Source organism: Scardinius erythrophthalmus, assembly GCF_964197995.2.
Source record: "Scardinius erythrophthalmus genome assembly, chromosome: 7".
Lineage (NCBI taxonomy): Eukaryota > Metazoa > Chordata > Actinopteri > Cypriniformes > Leuciscidae > Scardinius > Scardinius erythrophthalmus.
The window spans coordinates 48,527,560-48,541,169 of NC_138227.1; the positions used below are offsets into that span (position 1 = coordinate 48,527,560).

The 13,610-nt window shown below is 45.5% G+C and overlaps 4 protein-coding genes across 4 annotated transcripts; all 4 read right to left on the bottom strand.

The window, feature by feature from the left end:
- Nucleotides 1–4,483: 4,483 nt before the first annotated feature.
- On the bottom strand, nucleotides 4,484–6,159 carry LOC308693881 (histone H2B-like). Its single transcript, XM_081370991.1, has one exon. The coding sequence runs from the start codon at nucleotides 5,481–5,483 to the stop codon at nucleotides 5,109–5,111; it is 375 nt and encodes a 124-aa protein (XP_081227117.1). The 5' UTR covers nucleotides 5,484–6,159; the 3' UTR covers nucleotides 4,484–5,108.
- On the bottom strand, nucleotides 6,159–6,663 carry LOC308693882 (histone H4; the record flags this gene model as incomplete). Its single annotated transcript, XM_081370992.1, has 1 exon — nucleotides 6,159–6,663. The coding sequence occupies one exon, from the start codon at nucleotides 6,661–6,663 to the stop codon at nucleotides 6,352–6,354; it is 312 nt and encodes a 103-aa protein (XP_081227118.1). The 3' UTR covers nucleotides 6,159–6,351.
- Nucleotides 6,664–8,761: 2,098 nt separating this feature from the next.
- Nucleotides 8,762–10,286, bottom strand: LOC308693879 (histone H3.2). Its single transcript, XM_081370989.1, has one exon. It carries the CDS (start codon nucleotides 9,204–9,206, stop codon nucleotides 8,796–8,798), a length of 411 nt encoding a protein of 136 aa, XP_081227115.1. The 5' UTR covers nucleotides 9,207–10,286; the 3' UTR covers nucleotides 8,762–8,795.
- A 1,926-nt stretch (nucleotides 10,287–12,212) lies between these two features.
- Nucleotides 12,213–12,605, bottom strand: LOC308693886 (histone H2A; the record flags this gene model as incomplete). The annotated part of the gene is made up of 1 exon (XM_081370996.1): nucleotides 12,213–12,605. The coding sequence occupies exon 1, from the start codon at nucleotides 12,597–12,599 to the stop codon at nucleotides 12,213–12,215; it is 387 nt and encodes a 128-aa protein (XP_081227122.1). The 5' UTR covers nucleotides 12,600–12,605.
- Between the last annotated feature and the right edge of the window lie 1,005 nt (nucleotides 12,606–13,610).

Sequence of the window (13,610 nt, forward strand, 5' to 3'; positions counted from 1 at the left end):
GACGGGGTGATAGCGAGCTCTTGGTCCAGTTGACCGAGAGACCCAGCTCCTCCAGATGGCTGAGAAGCGCTGTTCTGTGAGACACAAGTTCCGTCTCTGACTGCGCTAGAATAAGCCAATCGTCCAGATAATTCAGTATTCGCATTCCCTGTTTCCTCAGGGGAGCGAGGGCCGTGTCCATGCATTTCGTAAATGTATGGGGTGCCAAAGACAGGCCGAACGGCAGGACTGTGTACTGATATACTCGACCCTCGAAGGCGAATCTCAAGAATGGCCTGTGACGGGGAGTTATCTGGATCTGAAAGTATGCGTCTTTTAGATCGAGAGAGATAAACCAGTCTCCCGGGCGAATCTGCGCGAGGATTTTTCTGGTTGTGATCATTTTGAACGGCCGTCTCATGAGGGCTTTGTTCAGATGTCTCAGATCTAAAATAGGTCTGAACGCTCCGTCCTTCTTGGGCACGAGGAAGTAGCGGCTGTAAAAGCCCGACTCGCTCAAAGAAGGATGAACCTGTTCTATAGCCCCTTTGCGCAGCAGCTTCGCTATTTCTGCTTGAAGCAAGTGCGCAGCTTCTGAACTCACTCTCGTCTCCGTCTGTGCTGTATAGCGCGGAGGGCGACGAGCGAATTGAAGCGAATAGCCGTGTTTTATAGTTTTCAGCACCCATTCTGACGCGCCCTGAATCGCTTCCCATACTTCCGCATGCATAGCTAGGGGTCGAATGGTCTCTGGGCTCAGATCGCCGCGCTGCGCGGGATGGGGAGCCTGTATCAGAGAGAAAGGCGCGGCGCGCGCGCCGCTGGTGCCCGAACACAGGGGCTGGTAAACAGTATTGGCCGACTGTACAGCGTTCAGTAGCTCGGTCCCATCGGATGGAGCGTGATTTGCTGTCAAACATCCCAGGCGCGAGAGAGGCGTGGGGATTATAATGTCTACAAGTGAGTGCGCGTGCTCGTGAGCGGCCGCAGGGTTTACACTTATGACACGGCCAGTGTTTGGGAGCTTTAGAGGGTCCGTGACCCAAGGTAACTGGCTGGCAGAGCGAGCAGCGGGTAGGTGTGAGCACAAGGTTGTGGGCACATTTCCTACATTTAATACTCGAGCGGCTTGCGACCGCTTCATGAGAGAGCGCTCTGTACGCGTTACCATGGGGACCCTGTTTGTGTGAAGCAGTGAGCACATGGGAGTGGGCACATTTTCTACACTTATAACACCCTCGGCTTGAGCCGCTGTTGCCCGGGGTAACCGAGTGGCAGAGCGAGTTACAGGTAGATGTGAGCACAGAGTTGTGGGCACATTTACTACACTTATTACTCGAGCGGCGTGTGACCGCTTTATGAGAGAGCGCTCTGAACGCGTTACCATGGGGACCGTGTTTGTGTGAAGCAGTGAGCACGTGGGAGTGGGCACATTTTCTACACTTACAACACCTTCGGCCGGAGCCGGAAAGCCCGAATTTACACTCTTTCTGAGATTTATTTGGGCCGCCATAAAAACGGCGTTTGTGTGCAGGCGAGCGAGTGGTATTACTGGCTCGTTGGCTGCGGTGTAAGCTGCTGCAGTAGCCTGCACTGAGGGGACTGACAGAGCTGGGCGTTTTGATGGCGGTCCGGCCGCAGCGGGACTCAGCCATCTCTTCCTCCCTGCGGGTGCTAGGAGGACTTCGTGGGCTCAGACTTCAGCGTTATCTTGGGACGCGGACCCCGGGGGGGCGGCGGTCTGTGACGGCTGGTCGAGCGCGACCCAGGGCGGCCGCCCTGGCGTCGCTGCGAAGTGGTTGGTGGCCGAGACGAGCGCTTTGTGGAGCTGCGCGCAGGAGGCTGAGCTTGTGAGCGGCCTGCGGCTGGGCTCGAGCGGCGGGGCAGGAAGAGATTCATAGCCTGCGACGCCTTCTGTACTTCAGAGAAGCGGTCCACAATCCCGCTGACCGCAGGGCCGAAGAGGCCGGTGGGCGAGAGCGGGGCGTTGAGGAAAACAGCGCGTTCTGACTCACTCATATCCGCCAGCGTCAACCATAAGTGTCTGTCAATGACGGTGAGCGCGGCCATAGATCTGCCGATGGCTTGTGCAGCGGTCTTGGTAGCACGGAGCGAAAGGTCCGTCGCGCTGCGCAGATCTGTTAAGGCTGTATGATCCGAGCCCTTCTCGTCCAATTCGCGGAGGAGGTCGGCTTGCAGGATCTGAAGAACAGCCATCGAGTGCAGGGCAGAAGCAGCTTGGCCGGAGGCGGCGAATGCGCGGCCGGCGAGAGCTGATGTGGTCCTGCAGGCTTTAGACGGCAGGGCAGACTTTGAGCGCCATCTAGCAGACGGCGGGCAAAGGTGCGTTGCCACCGCTTCCTCAACGGAAGGGATGCCGGTATAGCCTTTCTCGGCGGCCCCGTCCACCTGGGAGAGAGCCGAGGAGACAGACGAGCGGAGTCTAGCGGAGAAGGGCGCGTTCCACGACTTCGATAGCTCCTGGTGGAGCTCAGGCAGGAAGGGTGCTGACCTAGAGGCTGGCGCTTGGCGGCGGCTAGGCAGAAAACACCCGTCGAGTCGGTTAGGCGCGGGCTCCTTGGGTGGGGACCAGTCCAATCCCAGTCGGTCGACCGCTTTGGTGAGGAGGCGGATAAGCTCCGCGTCGACACTGGAGCGGGACCTGCCAGACTCAGGAGTCGAGGAGGCGGAGCGGTGAGAGCCCGACCACTCCTCGCTGTCCGAAGCAAGCAGAGAGCAGCTGTCAGCGGCGTCATCTGCTTCATCCCCTGAGGCGACGGCAGTGCGGGCAGTAGCCGGCCGCTGCGCGTCGGTGAAGGGCGGGGGAGAAGGAGAAAGCGAGGCTCGCGGGAGGGGCTCCGGCGAGCGCTCAGCTATAACCACCGGCTCGGGAGGCCTTTGAGAGCGGCGTTTCTTCTTACGCGGCCCTGAAGAGGCAGCCGGGGAAGGTGGAGGATCGTCAAACATGGCGAGTCGAGCCCGCAGGGTCGACATCGGCAAGTCCTCACACTGTTCGCAGCCGCCCGAGGAGAGGGCGCGGGCTGCGTGGTCGAAGCCCAGGCAGAGAGCGCAAACCACGTGGCGGTCTCCATCGCTGAGCGGGGCTCTGCACGAGCCACAGGATGAGCGAGGCATTTGCAACAACGCCTCGCGCTCTTTTAGATGCAAAAGTGTGTCGCGGGGCGAACACACAAACACATATAACACAGAGCAGTAAAGGATATGATCGCCGGATAGCGAAGCAGGCAGGGAAAGCTGAAGGCGGCGAAGGCGGCCGGCGTCCTCAGGCTGAGATCCTCGGCGTGCTGGTCGCTTGTTTCGACGGCGGCTTCCTCAGAGAGCAGCGATGCGAAGAGCTTCGCTGAAAAGACAGAAATCAGAGAAGCAGCCTCCGAGCCCTGTTTATATACGCTAAGCCACACCCCTTTTTCGCGGGCTGTGACGCATTAAGCGCGCCAAGCGCGCTCATTGGTCGTGACGTCACGCCAAGGGCTCAGCGGTAGGCTGCTGCAGTTGCCGCAGGGCAGCCAATGGGCACGCTAGTTAGCTTGCCCTAGGTCTGCAGGCTGCCGCACTGCGTTGACAAGATTATAAAAATTAAGGATAATTTTTGGCTTCAGTATCTCGAGAAAGAAAGGCTTTCCCGTAGCGTAAGCAACTACGCAATACGAGAGAACCTCTCGTAAGAGAACCATTAAAATTCACATCATTTATTTCCACTGTCACATTTTTAATGATGATTAATAACATTTCAGTTACATAGTGGTTTTTGCTTGTTTATTAGAGTACAATACATTCACCAAGTTTGACCCAATAACTCCTTCCCTGTCATGAAAGCTACACAATACCCAGGGGGCAAAACACCTGTTTTTTAGGAAATCAGACATGGGCTGCTGTAAGGTTGTCATATAAAAATGAAATCTATGATGTCTGAGGATCACAACCTGGGTGGACAACCCGGTCAACAAGCTGCTGGAAACTTGTAATCAGGGTCAAAACAATGCTACCTCAAATTCTGCTTTAAAGGAATACTCCACCGTCTTTTCATATTAAACTATGTTATTCCCTTAACTAAGACGAGTTGATACATACCTCTCTCGTCTCAGTGCGTGCACTCAATCGCTCTGGCGCGCGGCGAAACTTTGTTCACTCAGTTCATTCAATACGGGCCAAGCAGAGAAGCTACCAAACACCTCCACGGTTTCCCTATTTAAACACAGTTACTCGCGTAGTGTAACTCGACCTAGGACGGCGACACAAAACAAAACGTTGCGCTTTTCTAAGCGTGTAAAATGGATAACTATATTGTATAGCGGAATACCATAGCAAGTGCTTATGAGCACTTCGACTTGGCGGAGTAATATCTTCACTCGTGAAAAATCCTTTCACCGGCCCCCGCTCCCTCTGGTGAAGATATTACTCCGCCAAGTCGAAGTGCTCATAAGCTAGTAATTAATTTAATTGAAATGAAAGTTATGACACAATGGCACCTATGAGAGATTACTGTACAATATTCTGCTAATCTAAAGCAGTTCTGATGATTAGAAAACAGACATCAGTGTCCTCAGTTAAAGATTCAATACATATTGAACAAATACAGAGCATATTCATATTTCTATTTGTTTTCAGTTCAGTAATCTAGACATGTTGAAATTAAACTTTAATGATATACATTAGTCTATGTTTATATTTCTGCACAAATTATTGTTGTCTGTTTAATAACTGGTTTACTTTTTCCCTTTTTCTCTGGAAATGTAGTACAGCGTTTCTCATCAGTGCCGACAAACCCGAATAAACAGATTAACGCGTGTTTTGTCTTAACCCAAAGGCTCTTTGTAGATCCGCCATTTTATCTGATAGAGGACGCTTTTCTGACGAACACTATAAACGCAGATGGTTGAGGAGAAAGTGACCGTCACATGTACTATTGCTCTGCATCAACAACTATTAACATTCACAATAAACAGTGTGTGTGTGTGCCATATGTATGTGACAGTCACTACACTTGAGCGTTTTTAGTTAATATTTACAGACACCATAATTGACTCATCTAGCATAATCAGCTCTTTTCCAGGAGTGTGTGAGTGGCTCTTAAAAGAGCCTTTGTGTGTGTGAGCGCCTCCTGGGCTCTACTTGGAGCTGGTGTACTTGGTGACGGCCTTGGTGCCCTCAGACACGGCGTGCTTGGCCAGCTCTCCGGGCAGCAGCAGACGCACGGCGGTCTGGATCTCTCTCGACGTGATGGTGGAGCGCTTGTTGTAGTGAGCGAGACGAGACGCCTCACCGGCGATGCGCTCGAAGATGTCGTTGACGAAAGAGTTCATGATGCCCATCGCCTTGGAGGAGATGCCGGTGTCAGGGTGAACCTGCTTCAGCACTTTGTAGACGTAGATGGCGTAGCTCTCCTTCCTGGACTTTCTGCGCTTCTTTCCGCCCTTCCCGGCGGTCTTGGTGACAGCCTTCTTGGAGCCCTTCTTAGGCGCGGACTTGGCTGGCTCAGGCATGATGAGGAATGATCGCTAAACTGAAGAGTCAGTGTGAAGTCAGCAGCGACACAGAGGCTTTTATTCACTGCCCTATGCTAATTTACAAGGAGACACTCAAACCTTCTGATTGCCTGTTGTCATTGGCCAAACCCATAAACTCGTGTTTCATTGGACAACTCAAAGCATCACGAGCGGAACGAGGGCCAATCACAGGCGCTTAAATAATAGCCACGCCCACCGCCCCATATTTGAACCACATAGTTTCCTTTGTTTCATTTCCCGCACTTTTCATTTATTTATAGATTTTCGTGACATTTTGAAAAAAATAAGCGGTTCTAGACACACATTCTGCACAAGCGTGTAATTAAAACCACTTATAAACACAATAAAGGAGTTTTGGAGGAAAGAGAGCAATAACAGACCTTTAAAAACAGCTTTTCCTCATAACTTCATTCCACTGTTTAAACTAGCAGCAAATAGTTTATAAATAGTAGCAAATAAAAGCCAATTTGAGTAAAAAAAAAAATAATAATAATCTGGTTTAATTTTCTGGATTTTCACTTCTGCTTATTTTGGCACCATTTGTGATTTGGTCCCTTTTGTAAAACATCTTAGCATCTGTAAATGTATAAATATTGCTTAATTCAGATAAAATATTTCTGATATTAACTTTTAAATAAAAAAATGCAAATATACTGAGTATTAACACATTAGTGTATCACATTTATTATGTGTACTGATAGAATAAAATGAAATATTTTATGAAATCTTAGTCTTTTATAATGACTCGTATGGCCTGCCATCGCTATCTCATGAGCTCTTTGAGTGCGGGAGTGTGTGGCTCTTAAAAGAGCCGTTGGTCCGTCGGTTCTCGTGTCTCAGGCGTTTATCCCCCGAAGCCGTACAAGGTGCGCCCCTGCCGCTTCAGCGCGTACACAACATCCATGGCGGTGACGGTCTTCCTCTTGGCGTGCTCGGTGTAGGTGACGGCATCGCGGATCACGTTCTCCAGGAACACCTTCAGCACACCGCGGGTCTCCTCGTAGATCAGCCCGGAGATGCGCTTGACGCCGCCGCGGCGCGCCAGACGCCGAATGGCGGGTTTGGTGATTCCCTGGATGTTATCGCGCAGAACTTTACGGTGACGCTTCGCGCCTCCTTTCCCGAGCCCTTTCCCGCCTTTGCCTCTTCCGGACATGATGCTTCACAGGACTGATGCGACGCCCACACGATGAAGAAGAACAGATGTGACTGGGAGTGTTGAAGGGAGGCTTTTATACTCGCTAACAGGACCTGAGAGAAACCAGCGCAGCGTCACATGGTCACGTGGACTGTAACCGCCACCCCGATCTGATGGAGCCTCTCCTTTGTTTTATATGAGATATTAATAATGCTTCAGATCATGTATTTTACAGCAGTGCTGTGATAATGAACAGTGATCTTCTACAAGCACAGCAAAGTAAACAAATAGGGACACAAGACATCATATCACAATATTGATTATTGTAACATTATGAATAGTGGCATCTGTTCTATTATTCTGTTTATAGGCGCGCGCGCGCGCGCGTGTGTGTGTGTGTGTGTGTGTGTGTGTGTCCTGGTAAACCCTACATAATCCAGGCGTTTTAGGAAAAAAGGTTGAACAAATTGCAACAGAAGCAAACTCAAATGATTTTGTATCCTCAATATGTCCTGAGTAAGGAAAAAAGCCACGGAGAATCCCATTAGGGGAAAGCTTAGGAAAAGACCCAAATATAGCCTATTCATACGCCTATTCTTTCTTTCTCTCACATGAATAGGGTAAAATATTTAACCTTTAGATATCACCATGAAAATTACTGAGTTGATTACTTATATCAAGACAAACAAAAAATGTATTGCAAGTTTTTTTTTTTAATTGTTTGTTAACATGGACAAACGGTACATAATCTAATTACAGATGTGCTAATTTGCATAAATACCACAACAGATCTAAACATTGGGTCTAGCCAGGAGAAAATGTCTTGTTGAATCTTGTTGACACATAACAGTAAAATACTTAATATTAAGGTCTGAATGAACCCATTTAGGCTACCCATCAGCATTAATACACAGAGTCAGGAAGAAGTACTTTAGAAACCAGCCTTTATTAATGTTTAAGAGATTGGTCTGTGGGACTGTTTCTGGGGGACGAGTCTGAGGGAAGAACAGAGGAGGGTAAGGAGAATGCAGAAGACAAAAGGTAAGCAAAATAAAAAGTGAATCCCCAGAAACAGTCCCACAGACCCAGCCCCAAAGCCCATCTCTTAAACATTAATAAAGGCTGGTTTCTAAAGTACTTCTTCCTGACTCTGTGTATTAATGCTCATGGGTAGCCTAATGGGTTCCACTCAGACCTTAATATTAAGTATTTTACTGTTATGTGTCAACAAGATTCAACAAGACATTTTCACCCGGCTATACCCAATGTTTAGATCTGTTGTGGTATTTATGCAAATTAGCACATCTGTAATTAGATTATGCACCGTTTGTCCATGTTAACAAACTTAAAAAAAAAAAACTTGTAATACAATTTTTGTTTGTCTTGATATAAGTAATCAACTCAGTAATTTTCATGGTGATTTCTAAAGGAGAGATATCTTCACGTGAGAGAAAGAATGAATAGGCGTATGAATAGACTATATTTGGGTCTTTTTCTAAGCTTTCCCCAAATGGGATTCTTCAGGCCTTTTTTTCCTTACTCAGGACATATTGAGGATACAAAATCAGTTGAGTTTGCTTCTGTTGCAATTTGTTCACGGTTGACCCCCATTTTTGCTTAAAACGCCTGGACTAATGGTGTTGTGTTTGAGAAAGGTAAAATATGATCTAAAATATTAGATCAAATATTTTTTTCTCATGACATTTTAAAGCATCGATTGGATATGAAGTCATACAACACTGCCAAAAAAAATACTGTTGGATTTTAATAAATACATTTCATGGTAAAGTTTAGAGCGAGAGAGTGGGGACACGAAATAATGTTTTTTTTTTTCTCTATTTAGTTATTTTTAATTATAGTTTTAATGTATAGTTTGCTTAATGTGCGTGACACTTTGCTTAATAATAAACTGTATTTTAGACTTAATCTTGATTCGGCAGAATGGCTCTTGTATATTTAAGAAACTAGTCTGGAAATCTCAGTATGCTTTCCTCCTCATAGTTGCTCAGATCGGGCATTACCGAGATCAAGCCCTGCACTGCTGCTTTACTCAGCGCTACACTGGAAATAAGTCTCGTTTACAGGAAGTGATGTGGCTCTGAAAAGAGCCGTTGGGTTTGACGCGCGCGTGCACAGCAGCGGCGGCGGGTTTAAGCGCGCTCTCCGCGGATGCGGCGCGCCAGCTGGATGTCCTTGGGCATGATGGTGACTCTCTTGGCGTGGATGGCGCACAGGTTGGTGTCCTCGAACAGACCCACCAGATAAGCCTCGCTGGCCTCCTGCAGGGCCATGACAGCGGAGCTCTGGAAGCGCAGGTCCGTCTTGAAGTCCTGGGCGATTTCTCTCACCAGCCGCTGGAAAGGCAGTTTGCGGATCAGCAGCTCGGTGGACTTCTGATAGCGGCGGATCTCCCGCAGAGCCACGGTCCCGGGCCGGTACCGATGGGGCTTCTTGACGCCGCCGGTGGCGGGCGCGCTCTTCCGCGCTGCTTTAGTCGCGAGCTGCTTCCTCGGGGCTTTGCCGCCGGTGGATTTACGAGCGGTCTGCTTGGTTCTGGCCATCGCTGGAGTTTCTTCTCTCTCTCGCTCCTGCTGGCGGGAATAAATGCTGTCTTCTGTTACACGCCTGCTTTTATAGCGTTGGACCGTCACGAGCTCGTAGTGTCGCAGAGGCTTGTGATTGGCTAGTGTGTGACGTGTGCTATGACTGCTAGCCAATGACTGCGCGTTTCCTCTTTTCAAACAAGCGGAGGGTTTCCCGCTCAACACGCCTTTGTTCAGTTACTCATACACGCCTCATACATTCCGACATTTCCTTCCTCAAATTCAAATATTGTAGCATTTATGGATAAATTTGACACGCATAGTTGACATCTGCAGAGAAAAGTATCCGGCTGTAATACAGCACACCTGGAGAAACAAAGACCGTTCAAGGCAGTGCAGAACTGATTATTGGTTGATTTGTAAAACATTAATAATATCTCTATTAATATTAACAACAGCCTAATATAAGGGACTGACCACAATGACATTTATATTTCAGTTATTTTGTCTCAAAATATGGCAATTACTGCCTCTAAACCGCTGTGGAAATGAAACAGCTCCCTCCTTAAATATGAAAAGGCCAGCAACAGATTATTGAACTATCCAGATTTACTGGGAAAGGGCTGAATCAGGGAAAGCTTGTGGACGTAACTGGGAGCTTTTAAAAAAAGAATTAGGGAAGTTAAGAGAATTTGGAAGTATTAATATAAAGCAAAACAGATTAATAGAGGATGAATCTGCTGTATCCGTTTCAAAGCACTGAATATCCCAAACTCCAGAACACAGGAGAAGAGCTGCAGGCCCACAGCGGAGGAAGCCTGTGCTGGACAGAACAAGTGCTGGAAGGAGGAGAGCAACAGTCAGACCATTGTTTTAAGAGATTTTAGATTTAGATTCATTTTCTGTATAGATCCACAGCTAAAGATGGTTGGACAAGATCCAATGCTGTGAATATTTCTATTGCTCCTGTCCACAAATGATAAAGTTCTCAATAATCCAGGAAATAGCTAATTTTTACTTTCACGTTTATGGGTGATTCTCCAACTACAAGCACTTTTGTTGTCCCTGGCCTTTTTTTGTGAATAAATAAACAAGTGCACAAATAAACTGTCATTATGAAGTTCATGCTCCAACATCCTAGTAACCACCAAATCTTGCCCCTTTTTTTCTTTTAAAAATGCTTTTGCATGGCTGTTTATTAGCAGATTTTGCAGTTTTATGCTTGTCCCCAACCCAGACTTGCCCTCTTTGAATGTTAGAAAATTATATTAAAGGATCGATTTAAAAATATTTTTTAACATGTTTGTCTTAAGGACAAATAAAATAATGTCATACCATCGAAATTCCATATGTATATCATAATTTTAAACTATTTTTGGAATGAAATACGTCTGTCCCCAGGTTTTCCGTCATTTCCACCTCCCTCAACAAAATCCACTTTAATAGACCCACCTTAAATATTTTATTTACTTGGTAATCATGGAAATAACTGTGAAAAGGACGTATTAGTTGAAGATGAAACTTCAGGCACATGTGCTCTTCAGCACAAGAAAATAAATCAAGGTAAGTCAAGCTTTTATACAGAATATTTTTATTCAGCGTCATTTCCACCTTGGCTGTAGTTCGGTTGAATTATGTACAACAAAAATGAAAATAATGTATTTATGTTCATAACGAGTAAACAACATAATAAGTCCAAAAGTAGCTAAGCCTGACATGAGGGTGTGCTAATATTGCAGAAAAACTGCTAAAATGTCATTTCCACCTCCGTCATTTCCACCTCTGAGAAATTTGAGGCGTAGATTTGGACATGATATATGCTGTTTTTGTGCGCTATTGGCATGTTCTCATGACATATTTGTGCTTTTGGACTGAAAACTTTATATATCACCATTCCAGTACACTCTAAATGTATTTTTATTTATCTATATTTATATGAATGTTTTGAGCAGGTTTATATAATTTGCATATCATTTATTATCATTATTTTTAAAATTATTAGGTATACTGTTCAACTCATATATGTTAAATAATAAAATACATGGTTAAAATATTTTAGACTGGCAATTTAAGTAAAAATAAACAGAAACAATCTTTCCACCATAAACCGTCATTTCCACCACTTTCCACCACTACAGTTTTTAAGAAAAAAAAAAAGAATAACCAATGATGTGGATCTAAATGTATTTTAAAATAAGTAGTAATAGTTCATTACTTACAATATATGTGTGAGTGACTTATAATAACATAGACCTGAGCAAAAATGAGATGCTGTAGGCAAAAATCCCAAACTCGTGGCAACTCGTGGCATTTAGCAACTTTAAATGAAAATGCATTAAGTTCATGAAGTATTAAGATTTATTTTGTTACATGATAAGATAGCCACTGATGTTGTTGACAGATACATAATCATATATAACAGTTTTACTATATTATATTGTAATAAAATAGATAAATTGAAAAGTGGTGGAAATGACATGGCTCTTCAGAAAAACTGTTAAAAATAATAATAATCCATGGAATTCTAAAACTGCCCACTGTTATATTGTGTTAGAAGACAAATGAATGAAGCTAGGAAGATTGTTTTAAGAGTGTTTTAAGAGAGTGAATTTTACATAAACTCACAGTGCCAAAAGTGCTTCTAGTTGGAGAATCACCCAAATCTGTATTGATTTAATGTTTAATAAAAAATGAAAAAAAAAAAAAAAATCAATCAATCAGTTTAAGGCTTTATTCTCACACTGGATTTACTAGTTCTGAAATACTCGCCTTAATTCCCAGTGTGTCCCCCATAACAATTTAATAACTACCCATGTAATCTTTATGATAATTCTAACATTTTTATGGGGCGGAAGTTAAAAATAACCTAATTGTTTGTCTTTGGTCTTTATTTACTTTATGTTTTCAATTTAGATCTGAAACCAAAACACAGGCGTTTATAAGCATGAGCCCAGAAAAGCTCTCTGAGATGGAGTGAGTGGCTCTTAAAAGAGCCTTTGGGGGTCAGAGGGCCAGGCTGGAGCCTCACTTGGCCTTGGCAGGCTTCTCGGTCTTCTTGGGCAGCAGCACGGCCTGGATGTTGGGCAACACGCCGCCCTGAGCGATGGTCACTCCGCCCAGAAGCTTGTTCAGCTCCTCGTCGTTGCGCACCGCCAGCTGCAGGTGCCGGGGGATGATGCGGGTCTTCTTGTTGTCCCGAGCGGCGTTTCCAGCCAACTCCAGGATCTCCGCGGTCAGATACTCGAGCACAGCCGCCAGATACACAGGAGCTCCGGCGCCGACGCGCTCGGCGTAGTTGCCTTTGCGGAGGAGCCTGTGGACACGGCCGACGGGGAACTGCAGCCCTGCCCTGGACGAGCGGGTCTTGGCCTTCGCTCGCGCTTTGCCGCCGGTTTTGCCTCTGCCGCTCATTTTAACAGTGACTTTCCAGAACCTTCCGTCGAAGAGAACAGAATGAAGAGCAGCGCCTCCACAGCCCGCCTTTAAGCGAGAGAGCCAGTCGCTCATTGGCTGAGAGTCTGAGAAGATTTCAACCAATCACTGAACTTCCCTCCGAAGCCCAACCCCCTTGATTACACTACCAATTAAATATTTGGACAACATTGTAAAAGTACACAATACCCAGGGGGCAAAGGGGGTTTAGCAGACATGGGCTGCTGTAAAAGGTTGTCATATAAAAATGAAATCTATGATGTCTGAGGATCACAACCTGGGTGGCCAAGCCGGTCAACAAGCTGCTGGAAACTTGTAATCAGGGTCAAAACAAAACATGCTAAAACGGTTTAATTATATTCATGAATCGTGAGCCATATCTCCCTGATACTTTATGCTAGAAACAAACTGAGCACACCTTTAGAAAGAGTGGAAGATAAGCTTTCATCTGATGCCTTGATTGTACATGTAATTAGAATGTAAGAGTTAACAATGCCTCTTAATTCATAGGTAGGCAAAAAAAAAAGAAAAAAAATATTGAACATTCCATTTGTAATCGGTGGCATTCTTTTCCCTTTGTTGTTGTTACAATAAACAAATTACCATGTAAAGTTAACTTTTACTGGATGAAATCATATTTAGATTTTTTTTTTCCTCATGGCCCATAACACATTTAGAGGGAATTCAATGTCAAGCCTATAATAGCCTGTCAATTCAAACAAGATCCAAGAAAGAAGTTTACCATTAACTGGTGTTTATACTGCTCTGTTTCTGTATGTACAGTATATCGTTTGCATATTTATGCAATATCTATTATTTGTATTGCAATGTCTATTTCTAATATTCTTTCACAAGTGGGATAGCTTTATTTATTCTATTGAAATAAAAAAAGGGATTTTGGGTTGGGCTGGTTAGTGTTCAGTCCTGGTGTTTGGAGTGTGAGACAAAGGTACTGACAACTAAATGCTGAAAGACTAAAACACACAGGAG